This window comes from Drosophila subobscura, chromosome U (genome assembly GCF_008121235.1).
Source record: "Drosophila subobscura isolate 14011-0131.10 chromosome U, UCBerk_Dsub_1.0, whole genome shotgun sequence".
In the NCBI taxonomy this organism is placed as follows: Eukaryota; Metazoa; Arthropoda; class Insecta; order Diptera; family Drosophilidae; genus Drosophila; species Drosophila subobscura.
The window spans coordinates 3,809,584-3,834,554 of NC_048534.1; the positions used below are offsets into that span (position 1 = coordinate 3,809,584).

General features: G+C 42.4%; 4 protein-coding genes across 4 annotated transcripts in view; 2 read left to right on the forward strand and 2 right to left on the reverse strand.

Annotated features, from left to right (window-relative positions):
* The window catches only part of LOC117901725 (stathmin), a 75,388-nt gene extending 62,028 nt beyond the window's left edge, over nt 1-13,360 (reverse strand). The window contains exons 1-2 of the mRNA XM_034812606.1: nt 13,205-13,360; nt 11,372-11,494 (exon numbers count right to left, since the gene is read on the reverse strand). Coding sequence (XP_034668497.1) covers nt 11,372-11,402 — 31 coding nt within the window. The 5' untranslated portion in view covers nt 11,403-11,494; nt 13,205-13,360. The remainder of the gene's footprint in view (nt 1-11,371; nt 11,495-13,204) is intronic.
* A 3,850-nt stretch (nt 13,361-17,210) lies between these two features.
* LOC117901081 (thioredoxin-like protein 1) lies at nt 17,211-18,369 on the forward strand. The gene is made up of 2 exons (XM_034811702.1): nt 17,211-17,231; nt 17,659-18,369. The coding sequence occupies exons 1-2, from the start codon at nt 17,211-17,213 to the stop codon at nt 18,352-18,354; spliced, it is 717 nt and encodes a 238-aa protein (XP_034667593.1). The 3' UTR covers nt 18,355-18,369.
* A 356-nt stretch (nt 18,370-18,725) lies between these two features.
* Nucleotides 18,726-21,070, forward strand: LOC117901723 (prolactin regulatory element-binding protein). The gene is made up of 4 exons (XM_034812601.1): nt 18,726-19,196; nt 19,251-20,192; nt 20,254-20,416; nt 20,485-21,070. Exons 1-4 carry the CDS (start codon nt 19,056-19,058, stop codon nt 20,568-20,570), a joined length of 1,332 nt encoding a protein of 443 aa, XP_034668492.1. The 5' UTR covers nt 18,726-19,055; the 3' UTR covers nt 20,571-21,070.
* A 1,749-nt stretch (nt 21,071-22,819) lies between these two features.
* LOC117901082 lies at nt 22,820-24,835 on the reverse strand. The gene has a single exon (XM_034811703.1). The coding sequence runs from the start codon at nt 24,827-24,829 to the stop codon at nt 22,820-22,822; it is 2,010 nt and encodes a 669-aa protein (XP_034667594.1). The 5' UTR covers nt 24,830-24,835.
* Nucleotides 24,836-24,971: the final 136 nt, after the last annotated feature.

The following is a 24,971-nucleotide window of genomic DNA, read 5'->3' on the forward strand; positions in this document are numbered from 1 at the left end:
ACAAAACCATTCATACATCCTCGACCAGTACTCGTCCTGTGCGGCATGTCAACAAATGAATTTCATTAGCAACTTTTGCCATTGTCATTCGATGTTGGTGCGTCCGTACGTGCCGTTTGATCAATCTCTGGGATTCTGATTGTTTTTGCCAGTTTCACATCACTCTCTCCCTCTGGTTTCTTTTTGCTCCCCATGCAATATCGAACTCTCAAGCGACTGCAATTTCGTGTTTTATATAGAAACAATCTGCAGTATTCCGCGACTAAATTGCCCCCATTCTCTAAGGGATGCTTTTTCAATTTTTAATATACTCCAAAAACCCAACGACAAGCAACCAAACGACAGTTGACAATCAATTTTAATAAACTTTAAAACGATCCAATGGATCCGCGCATTGTAAAACATTTTTCTGTACAGGCATTTTTCAGGCACAATTTGAACAACAGACATAAATCACGCTAAAAAATTGTTGACCCCATTTACAATGACAAAGCGGAGCGAAGGGTGAAAAGCCCCCTTAGGCGCAGAAACCCCCACACCCCCCTCTCATTCCACAAAATGCAGAACTGACAACAGCAGTCGCGGAGAATCTTTGCCCAAAAAGCATTTCATTTTTGTTTTTTCTGCTCACTTCAAACGAAATGAAGCGAACGAACGAACAGAAGTGGAGTTTTGCGCTTCTTTCGTTGAAAAATGCGCTGCAGGCAATTTTTGTTGCTGCTACTGTTTTTTAAGAGGGTCTCAGGAATCGGCAAAGGGTATATGAGTGAGTGGAAGCTGAATTTAGTTGAACTTTTAGATTAATGCTTTTACAAGAAATGCTCTATAAATAAAGCAAGAGAATGTATTCTGGCAACAAAACAATTTTTAAACGATGAAAGCTTTGATTTAAAAACGTAATTGGTAATCAATTTGTAAATATTTTTACGAAAACTTAATTACGATCAAATTCCCGTAGTTCTCTATTTACATATTTTCTAGTAAATAATACTCTCAACGTTATTATATTAATCATTTTTTAATCATTTTGATTTAATTTGTATGTTAATAATCCTTTTTTCACTGAAAAATGATTTATTATGTAATTACAATAATTTTAAACATAACTAAATGCCAATTGCATGCCTTTTTTCTTGATACTTCACACGAACTGCCATTAAGAAGTATTTCTGCAGTCCAATCGAATCACACTTCAGCCTGATGAATGATGTTGTTGTTCCTACACATTCAACAAATACAACGCTCATTTGCATCACTTAAACAACAATTACATGGCCCCAAGAGGGGGGGTGCTCTGAAACAATAAGCGAATGCCTTCGAGTGACAGGCGGCTGCGGCGGGGAACCAACAGCCCGAGTTCATCCCCTGGTCCAACCCCTAGGAATCCCAGACAATGTCTCTTCCTTGCCCCACCACATCATTGCATATGAATAAGTTATGGGAAAAAGTATCTCGAGGCAAGTTGGATTTCGATTCGTACTTGGACTTGGATTTTGAAAAGTCGGATAAAATATGATTGCCAGTCGCAATATAAAAAAATAATAATAAAAAAATAAGAGCAAAGCCTCGGCTTGTCCGCTCCTGGGGGCTGGCTCTCCCTCGTGGCACAGACATGTAGCAGACACAGAGTCCTGCTGCTGCCTCAGGGCTCAAGTTGCTCCTTTATTTTGTGTGTGGTTTTCCGCTGCATTGTTGCCGCTTTTCACACAACCGCCGAGCCGCTTTCAACTTCCGGTTCAATAAACTTTCGCGCAAAAGTGTTCGCGTATATGGCAGTAGTTTGCTGTCCTTTTTTTTGTTTTTAGTGCGCGTAGCCCTCTCCCTTTAACTCCTGCCTCCTCTGCCCTATAGAATTGTATATAATGATAACGATTTTGCCCTGCATTTCCCCCACCCCACTCTATCATCCTGTCTGAAGTGCGGCAACAGCACTGACGTTTATTAACTGGTTTTATGTAGGTCTTTGCCTCTCTCTGTCTTCTTCTGCGCTTCTGTGTCGCAACGTTGTGCTAGTATGTTGCAACGTTTTAGGCGACTTGTAATGATAGTTTTAGTTTTCCCGTTCTCGCCTGGTTCTGCGGCTAACCACAGCGCATTTGCTGCGCGTGTCGTGTGGCAGTTGCAATTCCAATTGTTTCTTGTGCCCCACCACAAATGCGATTCTCCTCGTAATGCTGGCGAATGGCTTTTCTTTCCGTATTGCCTGTTGACTGTGTGGCGGTGGCCAAAGTGTTGCCTACATTACGCGCGAAATTATCGAACAAATTGTCCATAAACTCGAAAGCAATTTCCTCGGGGAAAAACCCCGCTTAAAAGGTTATTAATCATTCAGAATGCTGCAGTTGCCAAAGCGGGTTTTCCTCAAGTCTAGTGCTTAAATAATGTAAATGTGGAAAGGACAATGCCTTTCCGTGTACATTTTGTTGACCAAAGGCTGATGTTGGAAGCTTTTGCAGCTTTTTGTCCCTTATTGCAGCATTTGGCAGATCTTTTTAACACTTGTAGCCCTTTCTACATCAGTTGGCAGCTCTCCTCCTTGCACTCTTTGATTTTGGGCAGCATTTGGCAGCTTTTCTTGACACTGTTGCCCTCACCAGCAGTATTTATTTCCTCCATCAGCAATGGCCACAGCTTAACGTAATTTTGTGTTCATTTCCGCAATTTTTTGCCCAAATTTGCATCAGAATTTTTGGGGGAAATATTTATTCAAATAAAATAAATATTCAATAAAGACCCAACCCTCCCACTGATTTCTTGACCATTCTATTGCCAACTTTCCCTGCCATTTTGGCCTGAAATGGCATTGGTAATGACCGGGCCGGGCCGTTAATGTCAAGCGTGTCAAATGTTTCAACCTGAACCTGAACTCGAGATTTCCAATGCGAAACTCCGCACTGACACGCACTGGCACGCACTGCGCTTGCCACACTCAAAAATTATGCAACGGAAAAGCCGGGCAAATCGTTTTCGAGCGATTCCTGATGATGATGCCACAGCAGCAGCAGCAGCAGAGAATGGTATGGTGTGGTCGGGTGTCCTGCCTGATGGCCCAGAAACATTGACCGCACATTTTGCGGTGACATTTGGCGCGCGTTATGGTTTTGTAATTACCTGTAGCAATCTTTCCCTGCTTCAGGGAACTTTTTTTGGGGCATGGAGTGGAAGGGAGGCTTTACGACATTTGACAACAAATTTATGACCATTTGATTGCTGTTGACCAAGCCGCCGGCCGGCGCTGTCGCTGCCTGGTCTTGGACCTACATTCCCGTTGGCGTTTTCTGTTTATGGTTTTTGTGGTACCAAAAATATTCAAGAGTTCTTTTTCCGACACATTTCCTCTCCTCCCGACTGGCAGGCAGGGCATTACGTGAGCGCATTTAAATGCCATTAATTGGCCATTAGTCGACGGCCGTCGATTACCGGGGTCTTGGGACCGCCGCTGCTATCAACATTTATCCGCTTACCTTGGCTTAAAAAGGCAACAAGTGATGAATGAATGACAAACAGAAGCAAATTGAAGGAATGGTATTCTGTCAATCGAAAGCGGCTTAAATGAAGTGGGAGCAAAAAGTTGTTTCCATATTAAAAGGATGCGGAATATTGATTAATAGAGCTGTCTACTTTTTATAAACTGCCAATTGGGTTTGTTGCACATTTTGCGAACATTAAATCTGGGATAAAATTCATTCGAAAACCCCGCTTAACAAATTTCAAGATACAGACAGATACAAAATGACTATCAAAATGCCTACCAAAATGATGGAAATTTATTCCAAAATCACGTTTGAATGTTATTCATTCACCCACACCCCACACCACCCAAAAACAAATCGTGCGGAAGGCCAAAAGGGTTGATTGGGGGTCAGAGGCCGAACGCTGTCATTTCAATCTGTGTGTTTGTGTGCGTGTGCCTTCCGCCTGGCTTTTAAAGCTTTTTAATTAAGGCTCTTCACACTCGCGCAAACTCGATTCTCCATTTCTCCATTTCCATTCCGTGTGGCATGGCATTGTGCGGGCAATTATGCGAACAAAGATACTAAACAAATTGCCCCAAGACCTGGGCCACCGCATCCATCGAGAGACCGTTCCCCACAGCCTGCCTGCCTCCTCCCATCTGCAGCAGAGACAACACCTCCTTTGGCCCCCATCTCCTGGGGGTGCAAACAAATTGCCAACAATTCAATTCCAACCCCTTTTGCCGGTTCGCAGGACAAATGCAACAATTGGTTCACCGCTGTCTCTCTCTCTCTCTCTCGAGCGAGTAGCCAAGGACTCTATAAATCTATGTGGAAAGGCTGAGTAGAAGTCCTTTGCTATCTGGCAGCTGCCATGTGCCGCCTGCCACAGGCCAATCCGTGATTCCCATAGCCCTCGCCATTCATTAGGTGTCCTGTCTTGTCCTGCCATTCTATTCCGTTTTTAATTGACAATCAAGAGGATCCCCTTCTCTCTTTTTTTTTCGTCTGTGTTGGCACAAAATTTGATTAATCTGCTGCTTAATCCTTCAGCGTCCTTTAGGTTATTTCTTACTCAATTTTCATTTGATTGTTTTAGGATTGAAAAGGAGGAAAATGGGCTGTAGATTTTATAAGCAAATTCATTTGGCAAATGAAGTGCTATGTCCTGTATGTCCTGTGTTGCAGTTTATTTTCTAGACTCATAAATTGAGTGTGAGGAAAATGTTTAAGACCTAAATTTGATGGGAAAATGTCTCCACCACAAACTTGTAGGATTTTCTAATAGTTTAGGGATATGTTTTTGGGTTTGTTGGGGTTGATAAATATAATGGAATTGCTTTTTCTTAAAATACATCCAATGTTTGTGCAGAAAAGGGTTTAGCTGGAAGATGGTTGTCGAAATAAATCAATCAAAATCTCAATAAACCTTTGCACTTTCATAAAAAGGATTTTTAAATCTGTATTTTTGTCGGTTTACAGGAACCAATTCCATAGCTAGTAGTTCCGTTCACACTTTACAGGCCATAAAATGTTTATGCTTTGGCTGTGTAAATCCCCAGATTAAGATTTCAGCAGTGCAAAGAAAATTACTAGCAAAGAAGATGCATAAGCAGGGAGAATCAATGGCGAAAGAGAGTGCAAAAGGTACGTGAAAATTATCAAAAGAAAGTGTAATTCAGACATAACCTTTAAACGCTGAATGTCTGCGCTTCTGTTGGGGGCAAAACGCAGATGAAACTTAAATTGAATTACTTTTTGGACAACTTGCACACGCAAAAGTTGAACCCCCAGCGAAGCGGGCATGCAACCGAAGGATAACGTGCGTGCGTGGTAGAGAGGGAAGGAAGGAAGGTATTTCCCCAAGTCAAGATTCGTCTGCAGAGACACGGACTGGCTACGGCCCTGGCTCTGTCGACTGCTATACATAATTATCTATTCCGGTCATGTCGGAGGGTCCGCACAAATGTCAACGTCTTTGTGAAAAACCTTTGCTGCTGCTTCTGCTGCCTCCGTTTGTTGCAAACATGTCTACACTTGTCTGTTGCTGGTCCTGATGCTCCTGCAACAAACTTGTGGCCCTATAGCTCTAGAGAAAATGGATAATAATTCAAGTTTACACGGTGAAAATTCGGAATAATTTCAAATATATTATCAGAAATTCTGGTTAAGATGTATATACATATGTACATACTTACATAGGTATGTACATACATCCATACATGTGAACATAGATTAATATTTTGGGCAGATTTTTGGCTATTAAAATTTTCCTTGTTTAAAATTTTCATTCATTTCTTAAGATTTGGAGAGCGCTTTTAAATTGATAAACTGTATAAATTAAAAATAAAATACATTTTAATAAACTAGCAATATATGTCCATACATATATTATTATTTGCTATCTATTTTAAATTCACTTATTATTTTATTTATTTGTATTCTTTTTTTTTCAATTTGATTTACTTGTAATATTTTTTTTATTTTTTATTAATTTAATTTTTGTAATATTTCTGTTGAACTTTAAATTACAGCATAAATTATCACACTTTTATGCCACGCATAAACTTATTCAAAAGCTCATTTGCAATGCCTAACGCATCGTGTCGCTGTGTGTCGCTCTCTCACTCTCTACATCTGTCTCTCCGACTGTTGTGTCATGTCTGTACCTAAAGGGAGGTATGTACTATATAAGAAAGGGATGGAAGAAGAATAGGTAAAAGTAGATAAGGAAACAGCAGCAGTAGCAGCAGCAGCTCCGTCGACGCAGATAGTAGTTAGAAGTTTTGTTTGCAGTTTTCGCAATTTCTAATTATGTCGTCGTCGCACAAGTGACTTTTTGAGGTTGCGTTTTTTATCCCCCCAACCAGCCAACCCTCCGTTGTCTCTCTATGATGTAGAACATATTTCATCTTCAGCTTCATTTGTTGTTTAAAGTCCTTCGAGAGTAGAGGACCTACATACATGCATGCATCGTTCCTTCCACTCCACTATGGGGAATGTGACCACTTTTTGTGGCATGAATTAATAACTTTCAAAGAAAACGAAATTTTTCATTGGACATAATAGCACTGCAAGTGTCTCAACTGTATTATAGTTGTACGGTTGTACACGAATAAAGCCAATCCACACATTTCTTTCGATTTGATTTTGAAAAACGGTTCCGAATATCTCTGACTTTCCCTTATCGTTCTCAGAACTATTAAGAGGAATTACCACTGGAAAGAGGTGGAAATTTACATCATCTTCTGCAATTTTCTTTTTCACTGAGTTCAACAGTTCAAACAACTCCAAGTTTCCAAACCTCAGGTTTCATCCTAAAAACTGTAATTGCAGAGAAAGTACACTCTGCGTTATGAATTAAGTCTTATGCTGCCACGAGGTGTCAGTCTTTTTGTAAGCCTATTCAAATAAAACTTTTCGTTACAAATTTATACTTGAGATTACGCAAAAAATATAAGGACCATTTAATCTGTTCCAAGTCAAAAACACATAATTAAAACATCTCTAATGAGGCTGCCAAAAAGTTCACTTAAATTGTTGAGTTTTAAATTTTATATTATTTTAAGGTTGCAAGAAATAATTTTCGTACTAACAGAACATGTTTCGCGCTTGCTTACAGATCTGTTAAAAAGCTGCAAACTTAACAGTGGTAAGCTCTGTTAAATTTTGGACTACATAACTTCAAAGACCAATGTTTTTTCGGATACATCGCAGCTAAAAATGTATGTACGGTAGGTACGTTTCAAGAATGGGTTTGGCCAGAAAATGTGGTCTATTTCCCCACAGTGCACTCTAGCGTTTTCCCGGGCAAAAGTTGTGTGAGCGTATGTGTGTGTGGGTTTCCGAGCAACAGCAACTGGTTGCATTTGTGAATTTTTCCGCTTTCGCTCTGTTTCGCCCTTTGATAGGCAGCAGAAAAAGAGACAGAGATACAGAGAGACAGAAAGAAAGAACTTTGATTATAATCCCAAGTCCCTTGCCACAGACACACACCAGAAACAAACACACACCCACACAGAGCCAAACACACACATAGATCCTGGCAGATAGATGGAGCAACAGATTTCTTGCTTATTATGTGCCCTTTGAACAGCATCAGCAGCAGCAGCAATCCCCCTATGGATACCCCATCCATTAAGAGCAAGTCCCCAAGTGCTTTAATGCTACGAATGTGTGTCTCATATCTACGGTATCTGTATCTCCTCTTTGTGGGTGTCGCATTATGTGCGAAAATTATAACGATGTTCCATTATTAATCCAAGATAAACGTTACGTGAGCAGATTTTTCCATGAGCCACAAATATTTTCTGCATGTTGGGTTCTTTGCTTATTTCACAGATCAAATACTTGTAGTCGCTTATTAGGGTCAAATAATAAGTGGATTAGGTCTAGAATTAAAGCTTGAAAATACTCAACAGTCTCACAGATAAATAACAAGAGCTAAAACTCAAAGACAGATTTCAGCACTTAGATCCTTTTCATAGATTTTTTAGAATTCTCCCAGCCATTATTTCTAAGCTTATAGATTTCCTACAAAATTAATATTTTCCATAAAATTACACTGCATGCATTTCCCCTTATTTACTCAAGCAAAATGAATTTCATTTAGTTAAATGTTTAATCGATTTAGGTCGTATCTGCTGTCAGTGCCAGCACACAAAATACACACAAATCTCGCAGCTTGAGCTGTGTTTACTTTATGCTCCAGTTACTCCTTGAGCAAAAGCATGGGAGCCTCATGTGCTGCAACATGCACTATTTTAAGCCTTTGCACACAGCAACAACTGAAAACTGCAACTGCAACTGTCATCCACTAGGATATATCTTTCTTTTTTTTTTTGGCACACAACAAGCAGAAAGTAGCACAACACAATGCCTGGGTAAGTCGTTCTGCTTGAAGACTTCGCAGCAGAGTCATAAAATTATGAAGGCAAAAACTTTTGAATATTCCAAGAGAGATAAAGAGAGAAGAGAGAGAATAAAATGACAATTTAATAGGCCCTGTCGTCGTCTTCGACCTCCTCCTCCTCCTCGTCCCAGGACGCAGCACAAGAAATTGAAAAACCAAACACGACACGACAGACAGACCGACAAGACCCCCGCATAAAGGTAAATTAAATCATGCAAAATTTACAGCCAGACCGGGGGCCAGAAAATATATCTGCGTGGAGGTCCCTGAGTAATTTACACGTGATTATCGACTGTGTCGTTGCGGGTATGTTCCACAGAAATAGAACAACTTTGTCAACGCACCGGGCGCGAGGCGTTCCAGAGGGGTCTGCAATCATTATTCCGCTCGAGCGCCGCACGACGGTCCAACCAGCCGTCTGTATACATTATCATATAAATTCGAAGCGAAGACAATAATAAATTCAAGCGCGCTGTACGTGCCACACGCAGAAAGCATTGCCTATTTGCAGGCGTCCATGCATATTTGAGATTTTTTTCCCTGCGAGAGCACCCGGTCGGTCCTGGGGCGTAACTTCTGAATCCTCAGATAGAGATGAGAGCGTAAGAAAGATGTGACACAGTTGCTGGAGTGCTTGCTTTATGGAAAGACAGTGAAAAGTTATTCGAAAAGTAAACCCGAGACTGTGACTTTCTGAATGCTCCTCTGTTCATCTCCAACGTTTCGCTACCTCCCCATTGCCGTGACGCTCTTTCCATCTCTAACCGTTGCCCATAAAATACCGCTGCTTATCAATGCTGCTGTCATCTTAATTTGTCCTGGCCACGCCACCAAGTATGCAGCACTTTGTGTGTGCAATGACCTATTTAGGAATTCTGCCTCATCAGAGATTTGTTTGCAATAGGAACGGGTGGCACTAGAAGCACCAGACTTTGGGGTCAAATCAATTGCCAGAAAATTAAAATTCCACTCGAGTCTGCCGCCTGTGTCTGTGCAGTACTCGCACTTGAAGTCGTAGTAGAAAGGATGCGCTGTATTAGAGAAGTTCCGAATCCGATTTAGTTGCTCAATGAACCTCAACCCTCGGACTTTATCTGAGTCTGGCAAACTGCAGCTGCTAAACTACTTCACATTCAACTTCAATTCCGAAATACACGACAATAAATTCCGAAATAAATTTATTTTCCCCCCACACACATACAGGGCGAAACGAAGGTTCAAGGAAAACTTGAACCTGACAGAAAACTTTTCTGCTCTCCGAAGCAATCAATTTTTACGACAGTTTAGTTTCTACAAAACTCTTGACAATCAATGGGGGAAATAGTTTAATTAAATGCGACTGCCAAAGGAATTGCCGGCTAGAAAGTGGCGGAGGGGCGTCTATCCACGGTAGCATTAAACGTTAGGCGGAACTGTCAGACAGCTCGTGAGCCATTAGCCCAACAAAAAATATAAGAAAACTAGCAACTAACGAGCATAAACTGCAGGTGGAGTTCAACAACCCCTCATCATTTTACAATACATAAATGCAATGCAATGCCAGTACCATAATTCGGCAAGTCATGAAAGCCAGTCAGGGAGAGAGAGAGAGAGATTGGCGGGGGTGGACTGTTTGAGGCGGTAATTTGTACAGCCATAGGGCGTAAATCACCATCAACAGCAGTTAAATATAATAGGCAGTTGTACGGATGTACGGATGTACGGATGTACGGATGTACGATGTGGTAGTAGGAAATGTTCGCCCAAAATTCCAGTCTTGCTCTTGGTTGTGCATTTTGAATGGGAAAAGCTGAAAAAGACATACTTTTTGTGTGTATTTCAGCTGTTCTGCTGTATGAGTTTGCATTAGTATATTACTAAAATACTAATACTTACTAAAATAAGTGTGTTTAAATTGCATTTTACAAACGTAGGTATATAAAAGATGCTTTTGTATCTAAGAGATATTTTTGTATTTCAATGATATCTTCATTTTCCTTAGAAATAATAACCAGCAACATTATATGAACAATTTCCTAGCTGTATGGAAACTTGCAGCTGAAAGATACTTTTATATATTTTTACAATTTGCATTTGTCCTCCCCATTTCAATAGCCATACATACATACATATCTCAACCAGTAATATTATATAAGCTGTTGCACAATAAAAAGTATCTCATGGGTTTTGCCTTTACAGCGCTACACACACACCTGTCTGCCAATCCACCTTGACAACGCCACTGTCATCAAATATTGCACAAAATCTGCATAAAACATATTTTGCCGGCAACTTCCGCACAACAAAAGCCATGCACATGATAATGGGAGCGGAGCTCGGTGCTCCAGGCAGGCTATAGCTATTCTCCCAAGCACTTGACGGGCTTTCCAATAGAAATAGTCGACAACGACATGCTGCAGTGTTGCCATGTGACTCTATACGTACGAGTACGAGTACGAGTACGAGTACGTATCTGCATGCTGGTTTCACGCATCCTAAAAGTGCACATAAAACGTATTTAGGATACAATGGCGGGTAATCTATGCCACTCGACTGGTAGCAGCAGATACTCAGATACGTTTTCCATGGGGCCAGGCCAAATCCAAATCCAAAAAGTGCACAGCGCGTGCATTTTGTTGTAGTTTTTCAGCCAGGCATTTTTATGATTGCTATGCATATGCAAACAACATCTAAAGGAAAACTAGGAAAACTCTCCGAAACAATACAAAACGAGGCAGCGAGGCGTGGCAATCTTTTGTTTTGTTTCGAGGCGATTTTCCTCCCAAAGCTCTCAACAGCCAACAATGCTGCTGCTGCCACCCGCGGGAGTACGCTTACGGAATAAGAACAAACTCAAGTTAACTGAACTTTTCTTGCATTTCTTTTGGCGTAGCAAAAAACAGAACTTCGGAAATAAGAACAGAACAACATGAAAACACATGAATGAAAAAGTGCGCAAATGTAATGAGAATCCCATGATGGAAAGGCAACACGAAACAAGATTGAGAATAGAAAAAAGACTTACCCTCAATGGTATCAACGGTATTGTTCACCATTTTTAGATTGTTGTTTTCGCGCCTTTTCAATGGAATGTAAAGAAATAATACAATAAAGATGTAGGGTTTGTCACGATAATCCAATTAAGGTACTGTAAAATAAAGAATACGTATAAAGAAATTAGGAAAATCAGAAAAATTAAGATTTAAGTAAGTATTCTCTTTCTCTTCTTAGAAAGTCTATAAATTTAAAGTCAATCTAAACCCAGTTGCCGTTCATAAATCTTATGCAAACCCAATGTGCTAATCAAACACAAGTCAAGTGCTTAACACCCAGCTAAACCGCCAACTAGAACGTGTATTGTATTACACATTTAGCGTGGGAAGCATATCCATATCCAGATTCGTAAAAAAAAAAAACATTTCAAACCAAAGTGGAGAAACAACCGCCACCCTGTCAGATGTCAATCAAAGTTCAATTAAAGTCAATTGCTGACAAAATGGCAAACCTGAAGAAATAGCCCTAGCTCGCACCCCATACAACAAATGGTACTACGCCACACTCATTTAACTTAATTTATTACCCTTTTGGGCGAAGACCCACACACGCCTTGCGACGGGACCGGGACATACATGAACCGTTAACAGATTTATGCAGCGTGCATTGATTTGTTTATGGCTATTGAAATTTATTGCAAACAGAGTCCCCATAACAAGATGCCATAACTACAAAGAGAGTCCGCGGGAATGTGCAGTGAACCAATGTGCTGTTAACCTCTGGCTCCTCTTTCTTTGTCTTACTCTCTCTAGCTGTCATTCTTCCTTTCTCTTGCTGCCTGCTGAATCTCCCCACAGTTCCGCTCTCTCTTCTTTTTCCACCCTTTCTTGCTTACGGTTACCTTTTTCCTGTTATTTGTATGGGCTTGGTACTGGTTGTCTTATTGGATTTAACAAAAGTAGTAGGGAAAGAGAGAAAAGGACATTTGTGTATCCGAACGTGGGTATACCCTTGAAAGGAGCTCCATAGAAGTAAATATATCCTAACTGAAGAAAATAGTCAATTGATATTGATACTTCAGAGAATCAGTTGCAAGAAAATATGACACAGTAAAATGCTTTTATTACAATTGCTTAAATAAAGGCACACATACTCTTCTCCACCTCTATTTCAAGATCATCCACAAAACGGCAAGTACCCCTCCAACCATTCCTCTATTGTATCTCTCTCTCCCTCGCTCACTTCACTCCCTTGTTTAAAAGAACAGGCCGCGGCGGCAAACAGCAAACAAAGCGCAATGCCAATAAGATGAGTGACAGGCCACAGGCAGAAATACAGTAAACTGAAAAGAAGTAAGTGCTTCAGGCGCCGCAGTTTCAGATGCTCTTATTTATGTCCATATGTATTTATTTTTGTACATATGTATGTATGTATGATTTAGTCCCCTGATCGGTCCGATCAGATTGTATAAGCTGCGGTAGCCAAGAACTGTATATCAATGTGTAGCAATTGTATGGGGTCAATGATCAAAAATATTCAAGAAAGGGTATACAAAAACTTGCACTCGAACACTCACACACAAACAGTAACACTCGCAGAAGAACTGCACATCGCTCATTACGGCATAAAAGAACAACAAAGAGGGAAAAGGGTAAAAACTGGGAATGCGACGCAACAGCGCTGCTGCAACAAAACAACAAAAGCGTTGGCGTCGAGGCAAAATGAAACAGAGAGAGAGAGGGGGTTGTGAAGGTGTTGTTGCAATTGCGCCGTGGGCAAAATGGAGAAAAGGGATCTTGCACCGGCTCAAACCGGATTGCAGTTTTTTCTGCATTCTGCTTGCACTAACAAAAACCTAACTTACCAACGACAAATGCTGCACTCTGTACTAACTCCACAAGCAAAGGGTTTACGTTAACACACGCACAATTGGCACAATTAAACACAAAATGTACAACTTATAAAATGTTTTTTAACGGGAAATAGGTGAGCTTTTTGTATGCTTTGTACGTTGTGATCGCGGCGACGAAAATTGAGCGAATGGGCAAGGAAGAAACGATAAAGCAGAAAGGAAAACTAAAGCAGCGGCCGCCAGAGTAGAATGAAGTAGGGTGAAGCTTGCACGCTCAGTGAGAGCGGCAAACGTCACTCTCATACCTATTCTCTCTTCAAAGTATGGGAGATTTCGTACGAATTGTTGAGCTTGGAAATGGATTAGTCAGAAAACAATTTACATACCGTAGATGTGGTATCTACATACATATACATTTACAGTGCAAAAACCACTGCTATAACATAACATATCGCAGTGACAGAGGCTCTTTTGCTATGCCTCACCCTAAATTAATGTACTTTGATCGCCAGCTGTTTTTGTTGTTGGCGGGGAAGCTGCGCTGCAGGAACTTTTGCGCATTGTTTGACTTTGGCGGTTAAAATTCAAATTCAAATTTAAAAATTTGATTTCTGTTAGACCACAAACCGGTTTCTGGGGGAGCGCGGAGGTGTATTTCACTTCCGTTTGAGTTCTTTCCAATTGAATCTCTTTCTTTTGTTTGTTTTGCTCTTGTGGATGAATGAAATCATCACTTGTGATCCAGCTGTGCGAGCTGTGTCACAACATCAACAAATGATGATGGTTGGAGCAGTTGGAGCTTGAATAGAGTGCTCTTATCAGCACTTTGCAACCTGCAACGGTCAGTCGTGGATAGGTCATAAAACCCAGCAGCAAAGAGTATCTGTCTAGAGATAGTTGGGGGCTAACAAAGTGGAGTGGGAAGTGGAGTACATTGAACCCTCGGAGAGATGACACCCACAACCGTAACAAAATGCCAGCCAGATTTCTCACCTACATTGCAATTACCAATTACTACTCGGGGAGGCTGAGACTGAGGCCGGCCTTTCTTTTTTCTTTTATTAGAGGCACACAATCAGGTGGGGTGGGGTGCTGGGTGTTGGGGTTACCACGGTTTAAGTGACAAATCAATTTATCCGCCGGCTACGCTACCTGCTGGGAGATACTCTCATAAAAAGTGAAATTGGATCGAATTGCCGGTAAAACTTGTCCACGCACCGTAGAAATAATGAAAAAACGAGTTCACATGCGTAGACAAACAGACAGAGGAGATTTTCTCCAGAAAACAAGCTTTGAATTTAAATAAAAATTGCTAAACAATTTGCTCCAATCAAAGGAGAGCGAGTGGAGGGGTACATAAAAGGTGCACTTAAAACGCCAACAAAGCCAAGAAGCTGTGCTTAAAACGCAAACAAAGATCGTTGCTGAATCAGTAAGGAAACAAAAGAATAAGAATGGACAATAAAATCCATAATTGACGTACCTGCAAGACAGTCTCAGAGGGGTCTGGTGCGGAGGGACACATTAAAAGATCGCACTCCCCGATATCGTCTGGATATAAGGCCTTATTTGGCAGAGTCGAAGGTCGCCTCCATGAATGAAACGGGAAGCAACAGGCTATTTATATGTGGGCGTTAACAACAACAACAACAACAACAACAACAGTGCAAATGCTAATTATATGGACAAATGCTCATTATTACGTTTTTGCATTCTACATTACAGCGTAGTTCCCAAAACACACACAATAAGCGCCACTGTGAAAGTTACATGTATATATCGATAAATCGATAGAGAATAGACAAAAATACTAAGATATTTATTTTAAAGTGCAGGGTGTGACCAAAGTTTCTTCAATGTTGCACTTCCTGCGAATACTAAGCAGCACTGTTCCCCAACATTTTTCTTGGAATAAGCAACATTTAGTACCCTTGGAGGGAAGGATGTCCTCGAGTAGAGAAAATGCTGGAAATCTTTGGCTCTATTCAATGAAAAAAGAAGTAAGTCTGCGTTGGAAAGATATCCTAACATAATTTTGCACAATATAGAAACATTAAGCCATTATTATGTTTAGGAGCAGCTTTGAAAACGAAAAGTTAATATTAAATAATGGAAACAGTGTACACAAGGAACATACTACTGGGTGGCCAGCAACAAAATGTCAAATAACGTAACGTATATATTCGTTTTTTTCTAACCCTTTTAGTTATATCGCTATTTTTGTAAACAATTCAATAAAATATGTCATAAAGAGTAGGACAACCTTGAGGCAAATGTATTGTACAATCGTAGAAAATAGTAGTTCCACGACTGAGTCTTAGTTGGATGGCAATATTAAACAGAATATTAAAAACGAGTAAATATGTCATTGACCGAGACCGATTAACCTTCTGTTGACCAATGGGTGTTTAAGTGCAAACTAAGAAATTAATGAAACTTAAATATTATTAGCGCAGTTCAGCTGAATGAAACGGAGCCCATTCGAATTTATTCGTAAGCAGGGGGAACGGGTGTCTACAATAAACATTTACAAGCACTTTTATTTCCCCAGTTTGGACAAAGTGTTAACCTATTTAACAGGCGGGCACTCAGTGTGTTAAGTTTGGACAGTCACTCGGAAGCGTTTGAACCATGCCCCCAATTCTAAATAGAAATCAATGGATTTTCGGATAACTGCTGCCCTTTGCTCCAATAAAGAAAACCAAATTAATTCTTTAAAGAAATCGGTGTGGAGGAGACCATAAAGGATACCCTAAGACTGACGGTTCGCCCGCGTCAGCTGGTAGCTGATTTCTCCGCCTTTTTTAAGTAAGCAATTTTTCCTCTTGCAGATTGGCATCGAATGGAGGCAGTAATCATGGTGAAACCAGCGATCATCTGGCGCCGGGTAAGATGAAATTGTTTATTCACGTCCAGAATGCAGGACCAAGGCATGGCCACAGGCACAAGCTGACAATGTGCATCACAAGTAAGTAAATGACAACGCTTCGATGCTGCCAAATAAACGTCCTGATCTCCTTATAGGATATTTCTGCTGCTGATGCGGCCGTCGACATCATCATCAGATAGATTTAAAAACGGTCCGCCCGCGCAGCTGCTGGAGCTCGTTGGTGTCGCGGCCATTTAGGGTGGGATAGCGTAGCTCATCCTCTTCGCTATTGTCGGCAGATTCCAAATCCGAGTATCATTTGCTTGGATGGAGGAGAGTGCCGGAATTTTACGTTGCTCCACCACCCACCACGGCTTGTAGTTGAGCCGAGGTTTTGGGGCAATCGCTTTCGTTTCTCATCGGAGCTCAGAGGCAGCACCTCAGTGCCATTGAGACCGGCATTCAAGGAGCTTGAAGGAGTGCCGAAGGCTACACTGCGGCCCTGCAAAAGACAGTTAAAGGCTAACAGTTTGAAAGTGACAGTTTCAATGTGGAAATGACCTGCCATCCAAGCTGTTGACTCCTATCGTGTCCCTCATTGGCATGCATCTGGATAGCACCATCAGAATAGGTACCTCGATGAACTTATGACCCTCGGTAGAGCCTTGGCCAGGCCATTAGCTCGCGCCAGCACCATTGCACTGTCCTCATGGCTGGTGAAATTTCTGGAAGCCTCCTACGGACAAATCGACGCACATCTATGAACATATTTAAATCGTATATACATATGTATGTATGTATATTCTTTCCTCTTTCTGTCTTCGCGATTTTTTGTTCCTTTTTCCTATCATTCGTGTACAGTTTTGCTGCGACAAAAAACATATCATCTGACCATTTCTAAGCCCTTTCAGAATAAGTTGGCTTGTTTCCTTGAAGGAAAATCGTGTCGGGTAGAGTAGATTAAGGTCTTTGACCCCAAAATATTCTCAAATTTTATTTACTAAGTGTATTATCCTTTTCATTTTGTAATATGTATATGTAGGTCATATGCCTTTGCATTAACAAAATTCTGTAGCATTTCCCAAACATAAAATTGTCGAAATTACAGTAGATGCAGTTGATCCAATTGAAAATATTGCAGATATTGCGATGGGACCCATTGATACTGGAGTTGGAGTACCAATAGTTGATCCACATTGCACAGTTGATCAAATTTTTTCAATTGGATCAACCGCTATGGAACCCATTATTAATATTGAAACAGATCCGTTGCAAAATATTAATAGAGATTTTGAAAATAAATCTCAGAATATTGATTGCAATAATCTAAGCGAATTATGTTCTTCTCAACAAGAACAAATACAAAATTTGCTTGAACAAGTGCAATTGCTTACGTTCCGAGATCAAGGGCGTTGCAAACAAATAATTGTTTCAGAGACAGAAATTCGGTAGATAGAGGAATGGTATCCTTCGAAACAGTCACAATCTCAATGAATTACTTTAAAAATCTGCAGATTATAGAAACGAGAATGTATATAGTACATACAAAACATGAAAAGGTTAAAAGCATTAATTATTAAAAGCAGTTGATTAAAAGCTGTTGGATGTGGACAAGTGCCAGGACACGGCCGCCGGCCAGGGCGTCTCGGCCATGCCCACGTTCATATTCTACAGAAACCGCACCAAAATCGATCGAATTCAGGGCGCTGATGTCAACGGACTGGAGGCCAAGATTCAGGAACATATTGGCACCAGCAGCGGCGAAGAGGCCGGCGAAGACTATGGCCAGGGACTGATGGAGCTCAATACATTCATTTCGAAGCAGGAGTGCGAGTGCCTGAATGAGGCCGACGAACACAACCTCAAGCACGCGCTGGCCTCAGCCGGCGGCTACTTGCAGTCCGACTGCGATGAGCAGCTCATCCTATCCATCACTTTCAACCAAGCCGTCAAGATTCATTCGTTAAAGTTCAAGGCCCCGTCGCAGCTGGGTCCCAAGGATGTGAAGTTGTTCATCAATCAGCCGCGCACCATTGACTTTGACATGGCCGAGTCCATGAGCAGCGTTCAAGATCTAACCTTGGCCGAGAAGGAGCTGGAGAATGGCGCACCAGTCAATCTGCGCTATGTGAAATTCCAGAATGTACAAAACATACAAATCTTCGTGAAGAACAACCAGTCGGGCGGCGATGTGACACAGATCGATTATATTGGCTTCATCGGCTCCCCAATCATGACAACAAAGATGAACGACTTCAAGCTTGTGGCCGGCAAGAAGGGCGAAAGCCACTAGGACAGTCCGCCCCTCCCAAAATTTAACGTTTTTCCAATGTTTTTGCGGCATTTCTTTTTAAACTTTCAACTTACAACTAAGCAATGTACATCAAAAATGCATAAAGAATCATATAAAAAAAAATGGATTTGTATGATTAAGTAAAGCAAATATGCTTTTTGGTTGCTTTTGATCAGCAAATCCTGCGGAGAATTGAAAGATGATTTGAGTAAAATTACATTTTTAAAGCTGAGAGTCGTAACCAGCTGGTAATATTAAATTGAACATCAAAATTCGCGGTATATTTTGAAAATGAAAAAGTATATTTCGGTACGTTTTCGAGGCCCTCACGGTATATTTTATCGATAATTCCGCGGTCACACTGCTAATCAGTGTACGTGGATGTCACGGCACAACAAAAAAAAAAGCGACAAACAAAATAGAAAATTAAACTAAACTAATTAACGCCGAAAATAATACACCATGGAAAACCTCAACTAGAGGCGGCAGAGCGGCCATTGCGGTAGATCAATTAAATATATATTTTATAGCAAATTGCCGAGCAGGAGGCAGGCAGCGGATCGACCCAAATAATTGTGCCCCTGAGTCAGTTTTCCCTCAGAGCTGATAAAACCGTCAAAGTGCACAACAAACCATCGAATCGATCCAAGTTCGGACGATTCCCCTTACCTCCTCCCCCCTGCCGCTGTTAATAATTGATAATGGCACCGACACGCAGACCCAGCGATGGCTTGCTGGCCCGCGTCAATTTCCCGTTGTATGCCGTCGATATGCTGACCAGCCGCCACATTCTGGTGGCCGGCGGTGGTGGTTCCAGCAAGACGGGCGTTGCAAATGGCTTTGTAAGTGGTAGCACGTAATGCAATGCAATCCTCGACTTATTATTGACTTTGCAGGAAATCTACGAGTTGTACCACAATGGCAGCCACTTTTGTGCGGAGGAAGTGCTGCGCCATGAGACGGGCGCGAATGTGGTGATGAATTTCGCGGTGCGGAACAATGGACGTAGGGGCTATCTGTGTGCTGGGCAGGAGGCGCATTGTCAGATGTACTATGTCCAGCCGCGCATCGAAACGGAGGAGGATGGCGACAATAAACCCAATCCCGTGGAGCGGCCCCATGAGAACGGGAATGTAAGGCAGCGAGGAGGTGCAGCTGGAGCGGCAGCCCATTCGGGTGTGGAGTTCATAGCCAATGGCCATAAGCCACCCACCACGGCTGAGGATCTACTTAAGCAGTTCCAGCGCCTGCGGTTCGACATCCAGGCGGCGGATGTGGTGCAAACGGATTTCCTCAAGAGCTCAGAGCCACTGCAGCGGGTGGTGCGCATCAGTGGCAATGGCCGGCTAATGGCCACCGGCGGCACCGATGGAAAGCTGCGCATTTGGGCGTTTCCACAGATGACACTGGGCGCTGAGCTGCCGGCGCATAGCAAGGAAATCGATGACCTGGACTTTAGTCCCGACAGCAAATACATTGCGAGCATTTCCAAGGACTCGCAGGGACTGGTGTGGGACCTGAGCACGGGCAAGCTGCAGCACAAGCTGCAATGGCAAACGCCCGAGGGCGCCAAGTATCTGTTCAAGCGTTGTCGCTATGGCACCGTGGAGGCGCGCAAGGACAACTACCGGCTGTTCACCATCACCAATCCCCTGGGCAAGGTGGGCAAACAGCGTGGATATCTGCAGCACTGGGACTGTGCCACCGGCAAGCTGCGCCAAGCGGTGGCCATCGATGAGAGTTTATCCTCGCTGGCAGTGCGCGATGATGGCAGATTTGTGGCCGTGGGCACCATGTTCTCGGGTAGCGTATCCATGTACATAGCATTTAGTTTGCAGGTGAGTGAGGGAGCATAGACCTTAGCCCATAAAACAAGCTGAAATATTTCTTTTTTTGCAGCGCGTTTTGCACATTCCTCATGCTCACTCAATGTTCGTGACGGGCCTGCAATTTCTGCCCATAACCAATGAGGAGGGCCCACCCATCTCGAGCGATACAGAGGCGGCTGTGCTGTCCATCTCTGTGGACAATAAAGTCTGCATCCACAGTCTGGCCCAAAGGCGTAAGCATTGGCAATCCTTTATACCCATTTGTGGCACATTTTAACACATTTCTCTCTCTCCATTTAAGGCACTATTCCTGTCTGGTTGGCCATTGCCTTTATGATTGTCATGATATTCGCCGTGTTTGTGCTTTGCTCCTACATTGGCATCTGATGGGAGGTGGAGATGTCGCATCGTTGGGCGACACGTTAAATCAATTTGCATTATTAGTTTGTAAAGCAAGGTTTAGTTTTTTGTAATAGGCCACAAGACCCACACCCACACCCATCCCGTCCCGCTCCCCCTCTCTCGCTCTCGTTAATTAATTTAAGTGTATAGTTTTTTGTGCCCCGCTGCCTTATCTCCCACACGAACTGCAATCTTTTTTGCTTAATTATATCATAATTTGCCTTATCTCTCGCTCTGTCTCTCCCCCCTCACCACCCTTTGGCAGCTCTGCCATAATTGTAAATGATTGTTTTGATTCTAATATTAATTGGTGTTTAGTTATATGAATCAAACAGGTGAATGAATGGACTGGACTGGTGCCTCAACTGCAGCAGTTCCAGCAGTCAAATTACAACAACTCATGTAAAACTCATTTTTTGTAATCGAAATGTTTGTTAACCGAATACAGGTGGAAGGGGACAATCTCTCCCACACATTCTACTGAATGAAAGACATTTATTTGTGATTTTTATAATATTTGGCAAATGGATTTCGAATCTGTTTGATGGTTTATTGGCTGGAAAAGACAATTTTTTAAAGGAAATATCTAGAAGATAATAACTGAGAATACCACTAAGACAACAAGTTTTGTACATTTTAGTTGGTGCGATTACGCGATGGCTAGCCGAAGAAGGTTCTCTACGATTTTACGAGACATCTACCGACCAATCCCTCACCAGGGACGATGCTAACAGATTTATATAGCAAAAAACCCTGTGAGGTTTCTGGGATTCCATATTCCTATATCAATTTCGTTTGCAGGGTAACATCTTTTTGGATAAGGCGCCTATTAACTTAGTAAACAATCAATTAACCAAGGTGCTGTCAAGGTGCACCTCATGCGATTGTCGACCACAGAAATCAGGGTTACTTTGAGTAATATGGACATTATCTCTGAATTCTAAATGTAATACATACCTCAGATAGAAATGTACATGATGTGTATATAGAATCAATCGAAACGTTTTTGTCAAGGCAGTATACGAGGTGCCGCATTGGCTTTCGCAGGAAACTTTCACTGCCTTATATGTATGTATGTATGTACATATGTACATATGTACTATCTGTGATTGTGCCTACACTGCAATTATTACACACATCCATGCTGGATATGAATGAATATATTATGAAGATCTATTTAAGTGGTACATACCTTTGTGGAGAGATCAAAAATGCAACTGAAACTTAGCTGCTTTCCATGGCCGAACCGCATGCTAAGCGCAGCTTTGCACGCCAAAGAGAAGTATGCATCCATCGATTGCATAGATAAAGAGAGCGACATCGAGTGTGAGCGCTTAGGCGGAGAGAGAGCGCAGGAGGGCAAGCGAGCAAGAAAGTACATATGTATGTACATATGCAAGTGTAGAGCTTCAACAAAGATAAGCTTTATTGTGTGTGTGTGTATGTATGAATATTTAGATATATATTCCAGAGAACTGCTGTGATTACACTACTCGACACGATCCACGACGCTTCGATCCAGACTAACTTTTTCTGAAAGATTTGGGGCTATGTACAGGGGCATTAATTGGGCATTGTTTAAGGTATTGCTCATCAAGAGCTAAATCAACTTTTCAGATACTTAAGTTATATGAAAAAACAAACCGCTACCTCTGAAAAAAGCTTACAAAATAATTACCAGATTTTAAAAACTCTTCAAAAAAAAGCTCTGCAATTCGTAAGCCCCATATCTATCATAACGAGAAGGGACGTGTGAGACGCTTCTTACGCGTCACAACTTTTATACCCGGCACTCAGTACTACATCTGTACATTAGCGGTTATTTGTCAAATTTTAAATTTTTTCTTCATCTGTCATCTACGTCAACAACACTACTCACGCCAACACGCTCCTTTAGCTCGCCCCCCTTCCCTAGACCCACACACTGCAGACTCACGGCAGACTCAGAGCCAGGCAGAGGCAGAGCCAGCGGCAGAGAGCCAGCGGCAGAGAGCCAGCGGCAGACGGCCAGTGTGCTGCGGCAGAGGCAGAGCCAGCGGCAGAGGCAGAGCCAGCGGCAGAGGCAGAGCCAGCGGCAGACGGCCAGAGGATTTATCCATTGATATCCTTTATTTACAGGATTAACAATAAATAACAAATTATTAAAAAGTCAATTTGTTATTATATTTATTGGAGTAAATTTAACATTTTTCCCTCAACATTTTCTAGGATTAGCAGGTATACCTCGACGTTATTCAGATTACCCAGATGCTTATACTACATGAAATGTAGTTTCGCCCCCCCACGTCACCGGGTCGCGCCTTCAGGCGTACCCTCATCTGATAGACGGCTCGTCCTTCGCTATCCTTTGAATCATAGTCCTCTACAGGCCCCTTCTTTGTGGCACGTGTAGCCTTCTCAGCCTTCTGCTTTCTGCCGCTTAGATTATAGGCGGCCAACACTTTGACCAACCCCAAGGGCTGACACTGTGGATAGGGTTTGATCAGCTTATTGATGCTATCCACCACGAACTGTGCTGCCCTCTGGACAGAGCTCTGCTTGCGGGAAATCTTGCGCAGCTTGAAACACAGACAAAAGTGTCCTGGTATCTGGGCAGTGGTGCAGCTCCTTTCCTCTGGAACTGGCAGAAACAAACTGATGCCGCGTTCGTTGGCCAAATTGAGCGTACGATTCTCCACTTGATCATCGCTCAATTGATCCAAATGGAGCACGTCTTTGAGTGTTTTATGCAGATCGAAAGTCGTGACGAGACTGTGTGCATTCCGCTGAAGATTCCCCATGGCCAGGGGAAACCGTTGGCTCATCCATGCAGGATAGAGTGCTATCAGCAATGGCTGCGACATCTCCTCCATGCCCTGAAATGTTTGCGTAAATCCATGGCCCTCGCAGTCGGTGCCCTGAAACCTCAGCCCGTGATCGGACATGAGCAGGATTAGGGTGTGATTCATGATGCCCTGCTCCTGCAGCTCCCTCAAAATCCTCACGTAGTGCCCATCCAATGTCTTGGCATAGTTGAAGTAGTCATGAACGCCCGATGTTTGCCAAAAGAGGTTGAAGGTGGGCTTCTGTCTCATGTGCGGCATTAGCTTGTAGATGAATTCATGGAGCACATCCTGATAGAGTCGTCCAGCGGTGCAGCTCATGGTTATCGATGGCTTGCCCAACGTGCTCGTCTCATAATTCGTGTGCCGTCGAATGTTCTCCATTACGGGTCGCAAAGAGTAGTCCGTGGGTTGTCTTTTAAATCCTCTTCTATTGTACGTGAAGATGTCATACAAATCGCTGTCCTCGCCATAGCTAGTGGTGTATCCTGCCGCTTTGAAGTCGTCCCACAACAAGTGACAGCCATCAAAGGTTTTGTTGCTCGCATAGCAGGTGCTATTCAGCTCCTTGGGGCTGAGGCCGCTCAGGAGGCGTAGCAGATTCGGATAAGTGTTGCGACCAATGCGATTGTAGCCCCAGAATTCTGTATGCGGCAGTTCTTTAATGAACTCTGCCACTTGTGGAAAGGAACGCAGATAATGCATGTGGGACATGGAATCAATGCCCAGTATCAGGACAGAGAGTTTCCTATGGAAGCGCGGTTTAATCTTGGGTGGTGGTGGTGGTGGTGGCAGAAAGAACAGCGTATCATTGTAAAAGATTTTGCCATTTGCTCGACACTTTACCCAAAAATACTGATTGCCACTGCCTACCTCTAGGTATTTCGATTGCGCGCTTAAATTGAAATATTTCTGCTCTATTTTCTTGTTGCGAAAATCATTCACTCGCAAAAATTGCATATAAGTGCAGTTGACATCGCTGAGAGTTTTCACGCCAGAACAGGAGCGTAACTGGGTGTCGGTTTGATTGAGGAACAAATAATTCTTGCCTGCAATTACCTCGGTTATCAGTAGCTGCACCCTGGGACACACAACGGCATTCAAACGATGGATAAAAGGTAGCACAGCAGCCGGAAAAGGTTTCATTTCTTCCATATGGCAGCCAGGAGTATTCACAAAATCTTTTTCCTCTACTGCAACACTCTCTGTGGTCTGTTCTTCATGTCTCGTGGCAATGGCAATCTCTGTGATTCCTGTGGCAATGGGAAGCTCCGAGTTTCTTGTAAAATGCTTGCCCTCGCAGCAACCATAATTGATGCGGTTCCTTTCCAGGTCCAACAGAATATACAAAGTGATGAAAACCGTGATGAAAAGGAATTTTGCGTAGGGGCTATATAATATGATGGATTTTACATCCTTCATGGTGATGTCTTTTATGTTCAGTTGAGTATTTGTTGAAGTTTTTAAGGCAAAGTCTACTTAGATCTCTGCCTTCGAATGCTTTCATGGCACTTTGTTACATTCGAATCAAACGAATCTTCTTTATTCAAAAGGATTCGGAACC